This window comes from Oreochromis aureus, linkage group 10 (assembly GCF_013358895.1).
Source record: "Oreochromis aureus strain Israel breed Guangdong linkage group 10, ZZ_aureus, whole genome shotgun sequence".
Taxonomy (NCBI): domain Eukaryota; kingdom Metazoa; phylum Chordata; class Actinopteri; order Cichliformes; family Cichlidae; genus Oreochromis; species Oreochromis aureus.
In genome coordinates this window covers 14,881,667-14,901,035 of record NC_052951.1, presented here as the reverse complement: position 1 = coordinate 14,901,035, position 19,369 = coordinate 14,881,667, and the positions used below count along the sequence as shown (strand labels likewise).

The 19,369-nt window shown below is 40.1% G+C and overlaps 2 protein-coding genes across 2 annotated transcripts; one reads left to right on the top strand and one right to left on the bottom strand.

Annotated features, from left to right (window-relative positions):
• The first annotated feature begins 902 nt into the window (after positions 1–902).
• LOC116336173 (layilin-like) lies at positions 903–9,064 on the top strand. The gene is made up of 8 exons (XM_039618610.1): positions 903–1,187; positions 1,310–1,330; positions 2,824–3,121; positions 4,373–4,530; positions 4,608–4,652; positions 4,733–4,792; positions 4,890–4,986; positions 6,770–9,064. Exons 1-8 carry the CDS (start codon positions 1,112–1,114, stop codon positions 7,479–7,481), a joined length of 1,467 nt encoding a protein of 488 aa, XP_039474544.1. The 5' UTR covers positions 903–1,111; the 3' UTR covers positions 7,482–9,064.
• A 52-nt stretch (positions 9,065–9,116) lies between these two features.
• alg9 (ALG9 alpha-1,2-mannosyltransferase) lies at positions 9,117–18,134 on the bottom strand. The gene is made up of 15 exons (XM_031759996.2): positions 17,962–18,134; positions 14,567–14,702; positions 14,289–14,423; positions 13,859–13,929; positions 13,533–13,621; positions 13,096–13,231; positions 12,703–12,790; positions 11,848–11,953; positions 11,464–11,586; positions 11,022–11,176; positions 10,763–10,892; positions 10,535–10,682; positions 10,295–10,424; positions 10,076–10,206; positions 9,117–9,890 (listed from the first exon to the last, which is right to left on the bottom strand). Exons 1-15 carry the CDS (start codon positions 18,099–18,101, stop codon positions 9,767–9,769), a joined length of 1,842 nt encoding a protein of 613 aa, XP_031615856.2. The 5' UTR covers positions 18,102–18,134; the 3' UTR covers positions 9,117–9,766.
• Between the last annotated feature and the right edge of the window lie 1,235 nt (positions 18,135–19,369).

The window sequence follows — 19,369 nt, the reverse complement described above, 5'->3', positions numbered from 1 at the left end:
TAACAGCAGTGGTGGTTACAGTATGCTAGTTTTCACACTGTACTGCATGTTGCATGTTACTTTAAAGGAGTTAAAGTGTTAACTACTGGGCGTTTGTAGCCAAAACCTTTTTCTATGTCCGTATTTTTTTCCTGGTTCATACAGTCTATGCACACTGCTGCAGAAATGCCGGCTCTTTGTTGATATGTAAAATCACTGTCAGAAAAGAGAACTACTCCCTGAGTCCTGAACTTACATTACTATTTATTTGAGGGGAAAAAAGACTACTTAAAGATATTAAATGGTCTTTATTATCATGAAAGATGCACTCCTTCATAATTAGAGGGGCTATTTGGAGGGGTGGGGTTGACTTTGCTTACCATGCCTCATTAAATCTTGAAAACAGTCGTGAGGTTGTTGATATTCCCTGAGCTGTACACTTCAGTCTCACCAATACACAGACAAGACCAGATAAAAGAGATTTTAATAATAAAAGCGTAAATGTGTTGTAGGGCTTGCCTGCTGGTTGTACGTGTCTGCTGTGTTTGGCTCTGTCTTTCTTTGTACCAAGAAACAATACACAAGAATGCTGCGAAGTGGACGTGAGAGATTATCTTAAAATATCCCTGATTGAGTTAGAGAGGATCATTTTCATGTAACACTTTTGTAATGATAATATCCGAAGCTTAAGTAATAAAGGAAGGAGTGAAATCTGCCTCTTGTCAGCATTTACGATGAGAAGCACTTGCATGATTAGATGTCTTGCGATCGATGCAGCCTCTTCTCCCAATCATTAAGACTGCTCTTAACAGATTACAGCCCCCTCCCAAACATGCAGCCCTTCCTCCTCTTCTCCCTGCTCCTCCTCCTCCTCCTGTCTCACACACTCCCCTTTTCAGCAGAAAGAACTGGAGCCGAGATTCTCTCGTACTTCTTAAGCTTTATTTTTTAATTTTAGCCTCTTTTTATAGCATGTTCTTACACCTAAAGCTGAAGCTCACCTCATTGTTATAGGTGGCCGTTATCTGCTTTCACGTGAACCCCTCTGTTGACCCGGCACATGAATGGACAGCAGAATGAAAAAGACTAAACTGTAATACAAGATTTTGTGGTTAGAGAAAAGACAACAAAGATGGACCTGCAGACAATCCTTTATCACCTGCTGCTTTTCTGCTTTGATCCATCTACAGCCACAAGCCTCATAACAGGTAAGATGCACTCACACACAAAAATGCTGCAAAGATACGACTGCTTGATTTAAGTGTGGATCTATTTTTGCTTCCTTATGTGCTGAATATCTGATTGTGTGCTGAACTTTTGGCTCCTGAAGCAGATATATTTGAAGCCAGAGGTAAGCACTGTACTCTATAAAGATGTATAACTAAGTGTATTTTTGTAGTTTTCCCATATTTACTATTACAAAGTAATTTATTTGTTAGTGTAATACAGACTATTTAGTAAATGCAAATGTGAAGCCAATTCAGTTTATACAGTGGCTTGCAAAAGTATTCGGCCCCCTTGAACTTTTCCACATTTTGTCACATTACAGCCACAAACATGAATCAATTATATTGGAATTCCACGTGAAAGACCAATACAAAGTGGTGTACACGTGAGAAGTGGAACGGAAATCATATGTGATTCCAAACATTTGTTACAAATAAATAACTGAAAAGTGGGGTGTGCGTAATTATTCAGCCCCCTTTGGTCTGAGTGCAGTCAGTTGCCCGTAGACATTGCCTGATGAGTGCTAATGACTAAATAGAGTGCACCTGTGTGTAATCTAATGTCAGTACAAATACAGCTGCTCTGTGACGGCCTCAGAGGTTGTCTAAGAGAATATTGGGAGCAACAACACCATGGAGTCCAAAGAACACACCAGACAGGTCAGGGATAAAGTTATTGAGAAATTTAAAGCAGGCTTAGGCTACAAAAAGATTTCCCAAGCTTTGAACATCCCACGGAGCACTGTTCAAGCGATCATTCAGAAATGGAAGGAGTATGGCACAACTGTAAACCTACCAAGACAGGGCCGTCCACCTAAACTCACCGGCCGAACAAGGAGAGCGCTGATCAGAAATGGATGGAGCCAAATACAGGGCAATCTTGGAAAACCTCTTGGAGTCTGCAAAAGACTTGAGACTGGGGCGGAGGTTCACCTTCCAGCAGGACAACGACCCTAAACATAAAGCCAGGGCAACAATGGAATGGTTTAAAACAAAACATATCCATATCCAGTCAAAGTCCAGATCTAAATCCAATCGAGAATCTGTGGCAAGATCTGAAAAGTGCTGTTCACAAACGCTGTCCATCTAATCTGACTGAGCTGGAGCTGTTTTGCAAAGAAGAATGGGCAAGAATTTTAGTCTCTAGATGTGCAAAGCTGGTAGAGACATAACCTAAAAGACTGGCAGCTGTAATTGCAGCAAAAGGTGGTCCTACAAAGTATTGACTCAGGGGGCTGAATAATTACGCACACCCCACTTTTCAGTTATTTATTTGTAAAAAATGTTTGGAATCACATGTGATTTTCGTTCCACTTCTCACGTGTACACCACTTTGTATTGGTCTTTCACGTGGAATTCCAATAAAATTGATTCATGTTTGTGGCTGTAATGTGACAAAATGTGGGAAAGTTCAAGGGGGCCGAATACTTTTGCAAGCCACTGTATCCAGCATGAACAATGGTGTGTGTGTGTGTGTGTGTGTGTGTGTGTGTGTGTGTGTGTGTGTGTGTGTGTGTGTGTGTGTGTGTGTGTGTGTGTGTGTGTGTGTGTGTGTGTGTGTGTGTGTGTGTGTGTGTGTGTGTGTGTGTGTGTGTGTGTGTGTGTGTGTGTGGGGTAGGCCAGCGCGTGTGCAAGGCAGGAAAAGGGAAGCCATGCTATAAGCTGGCCTACTTCTCCGAGCTCCGCCGTAAGCTGAACTTCATGGAGGCAGAACGCGCCTGCAGACGGGACGGGGGTCAGCTCCTGAGCGTGGAGTCTGAGTCCGAGCAGAAGATCATAGAGCAGCTCATCACAGAGCTCCGCCCAACTGATGGAGATTTCTGGATAGGTCTCCGCCGAAACCATGGAGGCGAGGATAGCAACTTGGACTGCGCTTCCCAGTATTACTGGCTGGATGGTAGCAAGTCCACATTTAGGTGGGAACAGAGAGTCAGTGAGTGAAAAGTGAATTTTAAAGCAGTGATGTAAAAAAAAAACCTGCCCCTGGTTCATTTCCACGAGATGAGAAAACATAGACTGTATGAAAGATGGATGTAGCTTGTAGAGATTTTAGCTGAATTCTTTTTTTAACGCCCTGTAGGGGTTGAACCATCTTATTAATACTTGCATAGAAATCTATGAGAAAACAGCCTCTAGCTGGCTTTGTGTCCTCAGAAAATACTTTATGCATGACTAAATCGGCAGTTTTAGGTAGTGTTAAATAAAACATGAAGTTGCGACAAACGTGAAGCTATGTTTGTTGTTTGCGTCGTTAGAGAATAAGTGTGTGCACCTCCCCTGCACATTTGAATTTAAATGACCAAAAATTTTGGTGGTGCAAACACTCACGGCTTCTTAACACGACCTCACTAATCAGCTGATTGAGTGGCTGCGTCCATCTCTTTATAGAGTCTGTGTGAGAAGACAGGTTTTTCTCATTTGTCTGATCTCCTCAAAGACTTAAAGTGTGTTAGTGTCAATGCTACCTTTTATTATTTCAGACCTACTTAGCTTTTTCATCTTTTGTGTTAAACTTGTTGAGTTTACCTGTAATGAAATGTGCTATATAAATACAATTGGCCTTGCCGTTGTCAAAAAGAAAAAAAGAAAAGAAAAAATCTTTATTTCAAGGATTCACATGAAAAAGGTTCAATGCTGCCTTTTTGCAGTACAACTGATGTTGTTTTTAGGTCTTTAGTGTGTAGTACAGCACAAAATCTCGCAATTAAGTTTTGCTGTAACATATTCAACAATTTTTTTTTTTAACTTGAAACCTTTTGATGCCAGCTTTAAATAGTGGACAGCTTAAAAAGCAAAACACCAAAATATCTTTTCTTTATTTCTTTTTCGTAATTAAAATGATTTATTAGTTAAAGCATCCATTACTCAATCTTTAAAAAAAGTCAGGTTTCAAACACTTTGTCGCTTTATTACATTGTCACGTTTTATTTCATTTTTGTTCGTTATAATACTCATATGTCATCATATCTGGTGTTAAACAATCAGCAGCGGACCAGCAGAGCTCAACGAGGTCGAAGGGACACTAGTTACCTCTCACGTTACTTCACAATACCTTGAAAAGTCATTATAGATTTTTTTTTTTTCCTCCAGTGATGCCAAAAATATGTTGCCTACCTCGGCTTTAAAACAGCTTTGAGACAGTGGTTGCTTTGTGTGCGTCTGTATAGGAACTGGCACTGGGATGAGCCATCGTGTGGTTATGAGGTGTGCGTTGTAATGTATCACCAACCGTCCGCTCCTCCTGGTATAGGAGGGCTCTACATGTTCCAGTGGAACGACGACAATTGTGAAACCAAGAACAACTTCATCTGCAAATACACTGCAGGTATTACTCAGAGGTCATTTAATTTTTGTTTGACTTGAAATTGTTGTTACTGCTGAATTCATTTTTTTTCTCCCCAGAGGAGCCACTGGATCCTTCTCCTTCACCTAACTCCACTCAAACAGGTAAAAAAAAAAAACTGATATTAGCTTTTAGGCTGATGTTGACATTTTGAATGTTTAGAGACTGATAGCTTTCATTACAGATGTCTTCTCTTCACCCGTGGTGCCGTGGAATCCAAATGATCACAACCACAACCAAACAGGTGATAAACATTTCAATAATTTGTGAAAAAATGGGACAAATTTAGACCTACATGACAATTACTAAATCTGTATCTTTGTTGTCTGTCTTTTATTTAGTTCTGAATTTGGTTTACATCATCATTCCCACCATTCCCCTCATACTGCTGCTGCTGACAGTGACAGGCGTCTGCTGCTTCAAGCTGATTGTCCGACGGTGAGGATCCAAAATAAAGGCAAATACTAAATGCAAGAATACTAAAGACAGCAATGTCACGCGGGTATGGTGACATACACACACAGTGGGCATGAATCTCATGGTAACTGGGAGCAGAAGGTGGAATTTATTTGTATTTGTATTTGTACATATTTGTATTTGTATATGTACATACATATATTTGTATATGTATATAGCGCTGCAGAACTGTACCCCCCCCCCCCCAACATGTTTACACTGAGTAGGAGATGCTCTGTATCTCATTGTACAGCTGTATAATGACAATAAAGGCATTCTATTCTATTCTATTCTATTTGGGATTTTCTCTAAATCCACACAGGGCCAGAATTATTCATACATCCCCACTAGTATTTGACCTTTCCAAAGTTCCAACCTCAACCATATTGAAAATTCATGGAGCTGGTCCATGCCAGGAAACTGAGCAATTTAAATTAACTTTACCAATTCTAAAAGGAAGAGTGGTCAAATATCCAGCCAGAGGAATACCAGAAGCTTCTTCAAGTCTTCCAAAAGCATCTGGTTGCAGTGTAACTTGCTAAGGGAAACTTAACAATTTGAGGAGATTAATGTTTCCCAATTCAGTTTTCATGTATGTTTGAGATTATTGTCCTGTTGGGACACCCAGCTGTGTCCATGTTTCAGTTCATGGCAGGTTTGATCCTTCAAGCTTTCTGGGTTCTTCCTAAAAATCCTAAACAAATTTCCTCTCATCTGGGGTTGAAAATCAGGGTTTCTACTGGACCTTGGCAAAGTGGTGGCACATCAGAATAATTTGTATTTGTGTAGTCTTGTTTGAACTGATGATCTTGAAATCTGCTCCAAGCAACCTTCTCAACGTTCTTCTCAGATATTGAGTTCCTAGGACATTCTTATTGTTCTAAGTATTGGTCAATCCAATAAATCCTTTGTATACTGGCAAAGGAAACTTCCAGTTTTAATCAGTTCTGATCATTAACAAGGCCTTGTCAAGTTAAAAGACACTGTAGTGCTTCAGCAACTTCAGGACAACTTATTAAAAGATTTAAATGAGTGTATGTATATATTTAAGCCTGTGTGGATTAGAGAAAATCCTAAATAAATTTAAACTTGTGCACCCAATTACTGTTCTTTAACCTCCTAGGACCTGGGGTCCACATATGTGGACATCACATTTTGGGTTATTTAGACCAAAATACTCAATTTTGCTCTATAAGGGCCTGATATCCACTTACGAGGACATTATACTGCTACTGTTCTATTGACATTTTACATGAATATTCTCATATGTGGCTATGGACAAATCCGAAATGGTTTAAAAATTTAATGTTTTTTAAATTAAAATGTCTGAGAGATTTCTAAACACAGCTGAAATCTGCAGTTTTTCATAGACATGGCTCATACTGAAGTACACTGAGGTGGAGTATTTTCAATGTTGATTAATACACAATATTAATTTATGGCAGCATTCACGATGATGTATGTGGGGTCTGCTCATAACACACAGTAACAATTCATAATGGTGGCGATATATATATATATATATATATATATATATATATATATATATATATATATATATATATATATATATATATATATATATATATATATATATATATATATATATATATATATATATGTGTATATATGTGTATATATATATATATGTATATGTGTATAGAGAGAGAGAGAGAGAGAGAGAGAGAGAGAGAGAGATGTTGTTTTCTGTATGCGTGAATGTTTTAAGGTGTCTTGTTTGGTGTCTTCTCTCTCTGTGTGACAGGAGGAGGAAACAGCAGAAATCCGAAGTATGTCAAACAGACCCAGGACTGTGCCCAAGCCCAACTTCAACTGATGTCTACAATGTCATTCGTTCCCAGAAGGATGACGACCTCGTGTCAGCTCGCCCGCAGACCAAGAACACCTCCTTTTTATGCTCCTCCCCTGACACACCAACCGGTGACTACGATAATCTGGGGGGCCGGGACACAGAGAGCGGCTTTGTGACACTTGCGAGCACAGAGAGCTGTTTCCTAAACTTTGACCTCAACGACCTCAGCCTCGGGCGCCGTGGCACTCGTGACTTCTGCGACACCAGCTTGGGCCGCTCAGGGAAGAGGGACGTGAGTGGCAGCAGTTTGGGTCGGACGGGTCACAGAGAGTTCTACGACAAGAGTCTGGGTCGTCGTACAACGAAGAGCGAGCATTTCGGCAGCACCCTTTACAGGGACCACGGACTGTATGATGGCAGCATCACAGCAGGGAGTGACCTCTATGATCCCAAACTAAGACCCGGAGGTCACACAGGAAAGGCTGACCTGTATCAGACATACATCACCAATGGAAAGGAAGACACTTACCGAACCAGCCTCGGAACCTACGGAAACCGAAAGTCCTACAATGCAAATGTGGATTGCTACAGAAATGGGCTGAATTTGGACGGTGGAAGAAGATACTTCAACGAGCATGAATGGATCAACAGGGAAAACTACTGATCGCCTCAAAATCGGCTTTATTATGTGTACAGCACTGAATGAGTGAATGACACTGAGAGAGTGGCTAAAGACTGTGCATGGTTTTAAATGTTTCTAGCCTGTTACCTGTTTAAAGGACTGAAAATCAGGTTGAAAAAATATATAATTTATATTTTATTGCTGGCCCCATAATTCAGCCTGTAGCCTGCTGGTAGACTAGTCTGTGTAGGAATTCGTTTGTGGTAAATGAACACAATTTTGTCTACGAATACTAATCGGGTGGTGCAAATAAGCTATATTTGTTTATGCAGACAGTTTGATGTGCTCCTGTTTCGTGATGTCTCCACAAGATCTCAGCCTCTTCCTCTACAGTGATGCTCACTGAATGAACGCAAATCAACAAAAAGATTCGGGTTACTCAGAATGATTCAGACCTACTGTAATGAATTTCTTTTGAAGACAAGGTCATAGGATTATTTGTGACTTTATTACATGGAGGCAGGGGCAGAAATACATCAAAGCAACAATAACAAAAGGGGAGTCTGTTACTTGCATCTCCACAATTTTACGCATTGATTTCTGTTTACAGTTTACCCTGAAGGGGCTGCGTATAATGCCTTAAACGATGTCCATTCAATCTGTGCCGTTCTGTGCTTTAAAACTTTCAAAGGCGGAACAAAAAGTTTTGTAGGTTTGGGGGTTAGAGGAAATAAAAATGCATGGAATAATAAAGACAATGTCTCAGGTTAAAGTTTCGTCCTATTTAAAAATGATCCAAAGTGATAATATTACACAAGATCAATTCCAAACCACCGGAGTACCCTTGACACAAACGTCACCACCATGGTAAAGCCTCCAGATTTAAAAATTTCTGGACCTCACTAAAGCATCCCCATATATTTCAATATATGCATGCATAGGAAGTTTTTGGAAAGAGCCATAATACAGTTTACATTACAGAAATGACCCAGTAAAGAAGCACCTACTGTAAGCTAAACTCACCTTTTCTTGTGTACATTGCATCATTACCAAAATGTGGACGTTTACGGTTGACTCTGAGGATTCTGAGCATCTTTGTCTATAAAAGCATGTGTGTTTTCATGTGTGTGTAGCAGCCTGTTTTGCATGGTCGTGTCATGCTGTGCTTGCTTGGTAAGATAACTGAGGTCTTGGACTGTTATGTTTGCTGTGCTTGAAAACTGTTAAGTACACCCAAGTATACCTGAGAGATGCGGGCTACCTCAAATAGATTAAACACAATAAACCAGTACTGCTCCTTGAAGCACTAGGTGGTTGTATTTATCTCCTGTGTGGTTTTATATTGCCTTAAATTGTGACGAGACCTTAATTTTACACACTTATTCCAGTATTTATCAAAGGCATTCTAAAGAAATAACAACAAGGTGGCTGCTACAATTTAGCTTGAGTGCCTGCAGCCTAACCAAACATTACGGCATGCTATTACAGTGTAATATAAACCAAAGCATCATCATTATTACTATTAATTCAGAATGTATTATGTCTTGATATCTCTCCTGTAAGTGAGAGTGGTTTGTATGTTTGCTACATAAGGAATATTCCAATAAAATGAGATGAAAAGCCAACCTGTCAAAGAGTGATTTTACTGTCCCAATAAAAACAGCATCAGATTTATAGTCACAGTCAATCATGATTTTATTAAGTTAAATTACTTAAGCATCCTTGGTTTTATTTATCTTCCACACTCATACCCGACAGAGCACACAACAGGACACTGTTCAAGCCCAGACGCGAGAGGATTTCTCGATTTCACTGGTCAGAGAAATTCCTCCAGTCAGGCCACATTTTCAAGTTTCAAATACGGGCTGAATTAATGCAAATATCTTGTGATGTGCATCCCCTGAAAGACATCTGGCTCAACACAGGCATACAAAATAAGATAAAACGTCCAGCTGATACCCTGCCAAGCATTTTCTCTCGCTCTCACATGCACTCTTTCACACACAAGTTCAAAAGCAGACTGATGTCTTTCCCACACGTGCGCTGATATTTTTCTCACCTTTTTCTAATACATTTCTGCCTTTCATTCACACGCAAACACTGTTTGGTCACCAAAAAGTGGTCCAGGGTGGTGATATTCAGAGAGTCTGTGTGTAGTGTTGATGACAAGTGGACAGGGGGGTTGATGTCTTTAAAGGGTCTGATAGCTTCAAAGGTTTCGTGAGACAACATGCACACTGACACACAAATACCAGCTGTTTTGAGAAGAGGTGATTGACGTCTTTTGTTGGGATTTTGTACAACTGTACAGGTTCGGGTGTAAAAGGTCAGCCGTGGCTCCGCTTACGAGGCTGCTTTTGCCGCCGCGGTTTTAAGATGGCGTAGCGCCTAAAGGTGGTGTGGTGGTCAGATATGAATGGGATGTAGAACGCTCTGAAGAGAGGAGATGACCTGAGAGAAAAATGCCTTACATGTAAACAATCTGCTTCACACTGTAGATCTCCTTAATGTTTACATTTTCTCAGGATGTTTCCTTTTCTTTTCAACTGGAATACATTATGCTTTTTCCTTAATTTACAGAGTTTAATTTTACTGTTTTTTCCACTTATTTGTAAAATATTTACTTGTAAAACTACCTTGATGCTTGAAGAAAAGGCTTATAAGCGATGATAGTCCACTCCTCTTTGCTGGCTGAGTAACGTGGCTCAAGCGGTGTCTCTTCATCTGTGTCTAGGTCCACTAAGTAGTGGCACTGTTTTAAATCAACCTACACAGAGTAGACAATTACATTTTTAATTTAATTGCTCTTAACTACAGTATTAGTTAGCAAACATGTCTGTGTCTAAGGAACTTACATATCTGCTTGGCTCCTCCAGGTTCTGATCGTTCATATTAGCTGGGATGATCTGTGTGGCCAGAGGACCAGAGGCATACGGCTGAGGCAGCTGCCCCTTAAACTCAGACTGAATGAAGTGCAGTTGCCAGCTGGAGATTAAAAAAGAGACTTTTAGCTTAGTAAAAACACAAAAATGAGAAATCACCCTTACAGACTTTATCAGACACTGAAAACCTGTGCAGGTTTTCTGGACACTGACTTGTGTGGGAGAAGAAAGCTGCTCGGGAAGCGATACCACTCTTTGCCAACACATACGCTGACAGGTCTGCTTTCAGGGACCGAGTGCAGAGTTGGATCCTTGGCAATGCGGTGAAATTCTGGGTACAGGTCCAGAGGGGCATGGTAGCCTGTAAACAGACCAAAATATCATGAGCCTTCACTCAATGATTATGCTGGTGCTTAGGGAAAAAGGGACACAAACACAAACCTCTGAAGAGTGCGACAGAACGAGACAGCGACAGCACAGCGAAGACCACCACTGCGCTTAAAGCCAACCAGTTCGAAGAGACGGTGTAGTGTTCCAGTCGGTATCGCTGGAACAGGAAGTGGTAGCATTTCTGTGGGGAATAAAATCCATTTCATTTACGTGCACATTTGTGACCAAATGGGCCTAAAAATGCTGAAATCAACTAACGCAGCTGACTGTTTTGCTTTGAAAGCCAAAATTAGACAATGGCAAACTACACCTGTAATGAGGAGAGGGCAACTGCCCCGCTGAGGCAGATGAGGGGGTAAATAGGAAAGAGAAAACGCTCTTCTTTATGAGGTCTAGTGAAGAAAACCAACATCCACAGATACATGGGAGACAGAGTCAGCCAGTACGGGCGGCCCAGGTTCTGCACTGAAGAAAACACACGTGTGTACAACGATGTGAAATCACAAAAGGTAAACTCTGTAAACGTGCTGGAACATACTGAATATATTGCACTGTGGAGCACAGTGACTTAGAAGAGTATTAACCAGTTTGTAAAAGTTAAAGAGTTAATGTGAGACAGTAGATGAGGGTAACTACCTGGACTAAATCACGAACAAATGTATATAGGTGAGTGAATCATTACAAGTGTAATTCGAACACACACGCACACAAGCCAAAAACAACATATTTTGTGCATATGCAGGAAAACACACCATTGAACCTGTGTAACAGTGTCTCCATGAGAGCAGTGAGTGGCAGGGAAAACAGTGCCAGAGCAAACACCAGGTTGAAGTTCAGGACGCCGTTTACAAAGTAAAAATGCCACGGCTCCGTACCTGGAAATTAAACAACAGAAAGCAAGTGAAGTTACCCTGTGCCCAACAAAAACTGCAGTGATAAACTGTTAAATCTTAATATTTGCTTGTCATTGACGTATTATCAGTCCAACAGTTACTGTAGTAAATTGGGCAATTCATAAAAGGCATATCCAACATTATATATCCTAAATATCTCATACTTTATATAAATATCACATGTAGATGTATTGAGGTGGCCTAAATGTGACAAAATAGGACAACGTGTATTTTGTCATTTACCATATAGATCAGGCCCATGTGGTGTAAAGACATTGTACAGGAGAATATTGAGTGGCGCTATGACCAGTTTGCCATAAAAGAAAGAGTCCACCGCCACCAGAGGTACCTGGGAAAGACAAGATGAGAAGGAAAGTGAACTGACGCAGGTCACATAAACATTAAGCTCCTGCATAAAAATATTCTATAATTCACAAAAAACTAGAGATACAGATGGACAAAAGTGTCAAGCCACAGCTCTTAAATCTTTGAATCCAGGTGTTTTTCGTCCCATTGCCACAAACTAAAAGAAAATCACCAACCTAACTATGCAGTCTGCTTTAAAAAATATCTGTCAAACAGTGGATCATTCTGAAGAGCTCTCTGATTTTGAGCGTAGTGCTGTAATAGGATGCCATCATTTCAACAGATGAATTCGTCAAATTCCTTCTCTACTAGATATTCCACAATCAGCTGTAAGAGGTGTTCCTGCAAAGTGGAAGGACTTAGGAACCACAGTAACTTAGCCACGAAGTGATAGAGGACATAAAGTTACAGACTTAGGTTAGTGAGCGCTGAGGTGCACAGTGTGTCATCAAAATCCTCCTGACTCAATAACCTCCACTGGAATAAACATCAGCATAAAAACTGTGCACTGAGAGCATCATGACATGGGTTTCTATGGCCGAGCAGCACCTGTAGGTGTAGATGGCCCAGTATTTTTTAGTATAGTTTATATAAGTTGTGACAATATGACACATGACAGCAAAATGCATTATTATATTCCTGCTCCTGTGGTACGCCCACAGATATTTTGTGGGGAACGCTCTACCTGTGACAGAAAAGAAACCCATTATTCTAGTAGTTGTATATTCTTACCAGCAGCAGAAGCAAAGCAATAAATGACCAGGTGATGAAACTCTTCCACTGCCTCTTCAACACAAGCAAGTCGAAAGCAATTGGAAGCCTAAAGAGAGAGAAAAAACATCAATGACACAGTAGCTGATCCGGCTCACATTCATCCCAGTTCATATGTTATTGTAATGTGTGAAGTACAGCAGAAAGTCAAAAAAGTGATACATTTTGGCTGTATTGCACAAACTAATAAGAATTAAACTCCACTGAAAATTCAAGCAAGCCTGTAAACATTCATATTCAGAATAAAGTAAAAAAAAAAAAAAAGAATTTAAAGGTGTTTGAGTTTTTTCAAAAAAGCTGTATTACAATTAACACATAGTTAAAAGCCTACAATGCCAGTATTTACAGTCATACCCGATCAATGCAGAGAATGGCCATCCAACAATGGCGCCGGCAGCCACGCCGATGATGGCTAACGGTGTCGAGTCTTGGAACCAACCCGTCATGGCAACCAGTGTTGTGTACATACAGAAAGACGAAGGTAGGAAAGCTGAAGAGAAACAACAAAACGTAATCAGAAAAAGCACAAACACAAAAATGTCCCTACAATTCCTACAGCGTTAATGGGAGCACAGGAGACGGGAAATAAATCATAAATATGAAATGTTCCTTAGAAGCAAACACTGCACACTGTTCGTGTGGCAGTTCTGCTCTTCTTGATCAGTGATCTGCCAAAAGGCCAGAAAAGCAAGGCTTTGTAATGAGTTGCTCGATGTAAAAACCAACAGATGTTAGGATGGAGGCAACTGATAGTCCTCAGAAACTTAACTATGTAAATAAACACGACCAACCTGCAGAGGAGCAGAACATCCCTGTGCTCAGGACAAGGAATGCCAACATCAGACGACCCACGTGCAAACCAAACTTCTTACAAACTGCTCTGTGGCGCACACACACACACACACACACACACACACACACACACACACACACACACACACACACACACACACACACAAAATACAAATGCTTAACTTTAGAAACATATCTTAATCAGAAAAAACCCCTGCAGGAAAATTGCTTTGTAACAGATGATTCTAGACATCTACAAAATTATCCCAAAATGTGAACACCACAGTGCTAAAATGCGTTGCATTTAAGAGGAGGGTAAACTCACTTGTAGAAATAGAGCTCACAGACACAGCAGGAGAATGCTAAGACACATCGCACAAAGTAGAACACCAACACCTGCAACACAGTCATAACACAAGCCTGAAACTACTGCACATGTCCCACTATAACGTTACACACACCTGTGTGTGCACGCATGTGTGAATTCATGTATTTTAAACTTTAGATGCCCCGTGGAGGAATATTGAACTTTTTAGTCTATCCAGATTTTAGTTTAAAGCTTCTTTTAATAGAAGTAGTATGTCCTGCAGGTAAATACAGTTTTCAATTTTAAAAAGAAAAAGTACACTGATGGTGAGCTTGTCAGATTTTACATAGAATGCATTCATTGTGGTATTGGGATCAGAATCGGTGCATCCCTATTATAAAATACAGGAACATCAACACATGGCAAAATCCGACCTTGCGATAGTTACCTTGTTTGTCTGTAGAACATGGGCGTGCAAGCAAGCAGGAAGTGCATGTAACCATAAGTAAGCATAGGACCTGATGGCATACAGTGGAGAGTATTCCCATGTTTGCATTCCTGTGCCGTAGAGCAAGTAGTGCATCTGTCAGAACACAGTAATAAAAGACAAACATAATCCATTGGAACAAGAGAGGGATGCTTCAAAATGATTCTGAAGCAGGCATTAGAAAAACTGTCACACGACACACTACGGCACTTTCAAATGCCCCAGAGATCAGTACTCACAGGCTCCCAGTAGTTAAATGTCTCATCGCAGTCGGAGATGTTGCTGAGCAAAGCTGCACAGAAGCGTGCAGAGAGCAGGCATTTAAATGCAGTCGAACCTTCTGGAGCCCACACCTGACCCCCGCGACTTATTGACCTATTACAAAAAAAAGATTAATATGAACATTCATTCAATGCATATGTATATACTTATCTCCAGGCCAGGACCAGCAGACTGAAGGACAGCTTCATCCATCAGGCTGTCAGGAAGCTTAACTCCCTCCCGATTCTGCCCCCTCTCCCCTCTCTCCTCCACGGTCTCACTGAACTCTGTCACACACACACACACACACACACACACTCTCTGACTCACTCACTGGCCTGCACCAGTTATTAGTCACTTTGTGGAGCATTGGACTGCCATTACCTCATAAGACTTTGTTGTTACACTATCTCCTACCGTACATTACCAAATCTCCATTTGCACTATTTGCCTATTTGCACTACCTTGCCTGGTTTACACCCAATGTCATTTACCCTTACCTGAATATTGTATATTGTATAGCTTTTTTTTGTTATATGTAAAATGTAAAATTGTACTGTATTTATTTAAATTTTTACTTTTTAATTATTTTACTTGCATTTTTAATCACTCTCTTATATTTAAATGTTCATTTGGGTTTGAGAGTAACGAAATTTCTATTCTCTGTATGTCCTGTACATGTGGCAGAATTGACAAATAAAGTTGACTTTGACTTTTTTGACTTTGACTTATGCTAATATAAATCAGAACTTTCCCGTTACACAAATAAAAAGATAAATAAATTGTCTACATCTTAAATAATATAAAAACTTATGTGAGCACTGAGTGGGTGTTTTATCACATACCGGTTTAACTGCTTTGCTACACTCGTGTGCCTGCTTTTAATAAAATACCAATTAAGCCTCATCATTTCAGAGCTGGGAAAATAATACACAGATAATCCCAAAATGTACATGTGTGGTGTTAGTTCACTAACGAGAAAAGACAGCTCTACTGTGAGGACTGAAAGAGCGTCTCCCTGAGGGCACAAGTAAGCACTGCCTGAGGAATATCACTTAATGTTTCAACAGAATATTAAACCTAATTATACATCTGGATACAAACAGCTGCCAATTATCCTCTGCAGCCCTTCATATTTCCACTATTTGCAGTCTGTCCATCTGTTGTGTATTTCCAGCTCACAGTTCTGTTCACTTTTACAAAACACATAAATATTTTCTCCAAATTTATTCCAGTTTCATATTTACTTTAAGAAATACTCTTTAAACAGTTTATCTCTTTTCCAAACCAACATTATTAGTACTATTGTGAATAACAATCTCAAATGCTTTTATTGTTTCTTTATTTTTCTCCCATTTCTTTTCACCTTTTCTGCTTCTTATCCTGCCTCTGGATTTTGTATTTTAGAAGTATTTGATAAATTATTTAAACCAGTGTTTTTTGTGAGTTATTAACAACAAAATGAGAGCCAGCGTGATATTTATTTTAGTATAAGAAATATCAGCATCAACAAACTTTTTTCACACAAAAATTTATGTAGTTCCATATTTCTCTGTATTTTTTTTTACAATGACTAATCAAATATTGGTCAGTTAAGTAGCAGAGAGGGCTGCTTTTCTGTTAATGACATTAACAATGGGTCCACTGAGGGGCAACAATGAGACTTGCCTATAACAGGAATGGTTTTACATGGTGGAGGCCGCTGACATTTTCCTTCTTCATGTTTTCTGACTGTTTTTTCACTAGTTTTGCATTTGGCCAGGGTCAGTGTCACTACTGGTATCATGAGGCAATACTTGGGCCCTACAGAGGTTGCACAGGTAGTCCAACTGCTCCAGGATGGCACATCAATATGTGGCATTGCCAGGAGGCTTTTTGTGTTTCCCAGGACAGTCTCAAGAGCATGGAAAAGATTCCAGGAGACAGGTAGCTACTCTAGGATAACTGAACAGGGCTGTACAAGGTCTTGAACCCATGAGCATTACCGGTATCTGCTCCTTTGTGCAAGGAGGAACAGGATGCGCACTGCCAGAACTACAAAATAACCTCCAGCATGCCACAGGTGTGAATGTCTCTGACCAAAAAATCTACAACAGACTTCACGAGGGTGGCCTGAGAACCCAACATCCTCTGGAGGATAAAGGAATTGATATCAATGACTGGCTTTGTTTTAGCCTGACCAAAGCAGGCTACATTATGTTTTGGTCATCCGACGCCACCAGGTTGCACCTTAGACAGCACAGTGATGCCCTGGTCCAGCTCTGCGAGGACATCCCCCAGGACACCATCCCACATCTTATTAGCACCACATAGGACCATACAAACTACTGAGCGGCATTTTGAGTTGCTACAATGGAATTTCAGCAACAGGGACTAGCCTGTCTCATCATTTTGTCACTTCGGGGTGTCTTCCATCAAACAATGTGGCATCATTTCATTCCTAATGCATTATCCAGTCCATCTGAGCATAGATATCCAGCTAGATTTTTTCCCACTGCGATCTGATGTTTTTTTCTAAGTGTTAGTTAATTTTTTCTGAGCAGTGTATACATATCATTCTGGTCGGAGCAGATATTCTCATTTCTGTGCATTATGATGACTCCCAGTTAAAATGTTATCATTATGAACTCTGCCACCTCCAGATCTGACTCCACACATCACAGCTGATCACACTATCATCTTGTAAAATATATAAATAATGTGCACTTTCTATCGGTTAAGAAATATTTATATCTTTATTATCTAACAGTTATAATAACTTCCCGTGTTAAGAGAACTGTGTGGATGGCCACACTAATACAAACGTGTGATTTGCGTTCACAGTGTTGCTTATGTGTGGCAGTGTTTCCTTTGTTCGCACCCATCATCAGATTAGTCAGATTATAGTCGGCTCAGCTGCAGCTCAGCCCTGACCCTCACGTTACGTCTTTTATGACACGTCACCTTACAAACTGTCACTTATTTCCCCTCAGCAACCTATCAACAACACCACCCAATCGGCTCAAACGAGCGTTTGTGTCGGTCCAGAGCACGAGTTTACCCACGCCACAACTGGCACCACAGCCAGTTACCACATATCTGACACTAACAGAATGAATGGAGCTGACCACTGCGATTTACTGCTCCGCTAAAACATAAACAACGCAACTTAGTTAGTACGGTGGACACACAGCTAAACAGCCACTGTGGTTCATATTAATGTAAACACACGTTGGTGTAGTTTGTTCGGTGGTCATTAACAGGCGTTGTTATCGTGTCGTTACAGTCAAAACTTACTACGGTATCAAAGTAGCTAGCTTAGCTAGCTTCCCCTGCTCAGGCTGTCAGTCACACCTCCTCATGCAGCTTGTGTCTCCTCTGGATTCATACTCACTCTTGCCGAGTCTCTGTGATTTTGCTGTCATCGCAGACTTTCTCTTCTTTGGGTGCCCGAGTTTCGGCGGGGACGTTCACGTTGTTTGCATCTTGTCTGCTGCCTCGCCTGGTTCGCTGCCGAAGCGCCTTGGCCGCCATGTTTACCGACGGTGCTGCTCCCGAGTCGCGATTCGTTCATTTTCGGCTGTGTCCGGTTATTGACAGCTCTAATCCTACAGTTCAGTTTAGCGCTGAAGTTACAAATACTCTCTACTGCGATTCAGTAAAGTTTCAGTTCGCTTTAGATTAGTTTTATTCATTTAAACATGTTTGTTATTAAGAATAAATATATAAAAACGTTTAAATAAAATAAGGAAATGTGTGTGCGGGGAAAGGTCAAAGAAGTTCAGATAAACGCGAACTCAGCACTCTGTAAAGGCAATTTTCGCTCTCAATTAAAACATGCATCAGTGCTTACTGAAAATTAGACCTAAGATTAATTTTTAGTTCCAGTTTTAGGCCAGTTCACGGACTAAACTTTCAATGAAACCAGGAGGAATTACGAAAATTACATTTTGACCTCTGAATTTTTGACAAAAACCACCAAACTGGGCTTTGTGTCAACTATTAAAAACATTTGTTAATTTTCTGATTTTATGATATTGTCTCTATTTAATCTTTTCTCCGCAACTCTTCTCTTGGATTTGATCTGCGTTGCTGCAAAGTAAAGTTACATTTTTTTAAGCATCTTAAAAAATCTCACAAGTAATAATTTTCATCACATTTTCCTTGCTGAAAATAACCGTGACTTATAGAACCTGCTCTAGTGAAATGTATATAACATTTACATTTGTTGCCCCACATTGTCAAAAAAGTCAGTAAGTGAGTAAATAAGTGGAGGCATCCACAGAGAGACCTGTAGCAAAGTGATGAGCAGGCCAGCTGATCAAGCAACCCAGAAATGTCTCTTGAGGCAAGTGTACAATATATTATGCTTATATGGATTATAAAGTTTAAAAGTATTAAGTCACCCTTCATTTATTTATATTTTCCAAGGAATTTAGCAATAGGTTCAGTGATATATTGAAAAGTGTGCAAATATATATGGAAATACAGCAGATAAGACAAAAACACAGGGTGCCTTAATATTTGGTGTGACCACCTTTATTTTTTAACACAGCCTGAACTCTTTTTGGCAAACTTTCTTGTAATGTCATGTCTTCAAAGCTTCAAATATATTGAGGCTCTGGGGAGACCAATCAGTGAATGATAGTGTTACATAGTGAGTTTTTCTATCGAGCCATGGTTTCACTGCATTAGCAGTGTTTTTGTTATCATTGACATGCTAAAAAATAAAGCTGTTGGCAATCAGAAACTTTCCAGATAGCATTGCATGGTGGATCAAAATCTGATGGTACTTTTTCTGT

What these genes read in the sequence shown, in the direction of transcription:
- LOC116336173 (XM_039618610.1), top strand. Translation starts at nt 1,112, where the DNA reads ATGGACCTGCAGACAATCCTTTATCACCTGCTGCTTTTCTGCTTTGAT. An exon ending in AGCCACAAGCCTCATAACAG is followed by an intron (nt 1,188 to 1,309) that starts GTAAGATGCACT and finishes TGGCTCCTGAAG; the next exon opens with CAGATATATTTGAAGCCAGA. An exon ending in TTCAAGCTGATTGTCCGACG is followed by an intron (nt 4,987 to 6,769) that starts GTGAGGATCCAA and finishes TCTGTGTGACAG; the next exon opens with GAGGAGGAAACAGCAGAAAT.
- alg9 (XM_031759996.2), bottom strand. Translation starts at nt 18,101, where the DNA reads ATGGCGGCCAAGGCGCTTCGGCAGCGAACCAGGCGAGGCAGCAGACAA. An exon ending in TGTGAGCTCTATTTCTACAA is followed by an intron (nt 13,622 to 13,858) that starts GTGAGTTTACCC and finishes TGTGCGCCACAG; the next exon opens with AGCAGTTTGTAAGAAGTTTG. An exon ending in TTCTGTCGCACTCTTCAGAG is followed by an intron (nt 10,683 to 10,762) that starts GTTTGTGTTTGT and finishes GTCTGTTTACAG; the next exon opens with GCTACCATGCCCCTCTGGAC.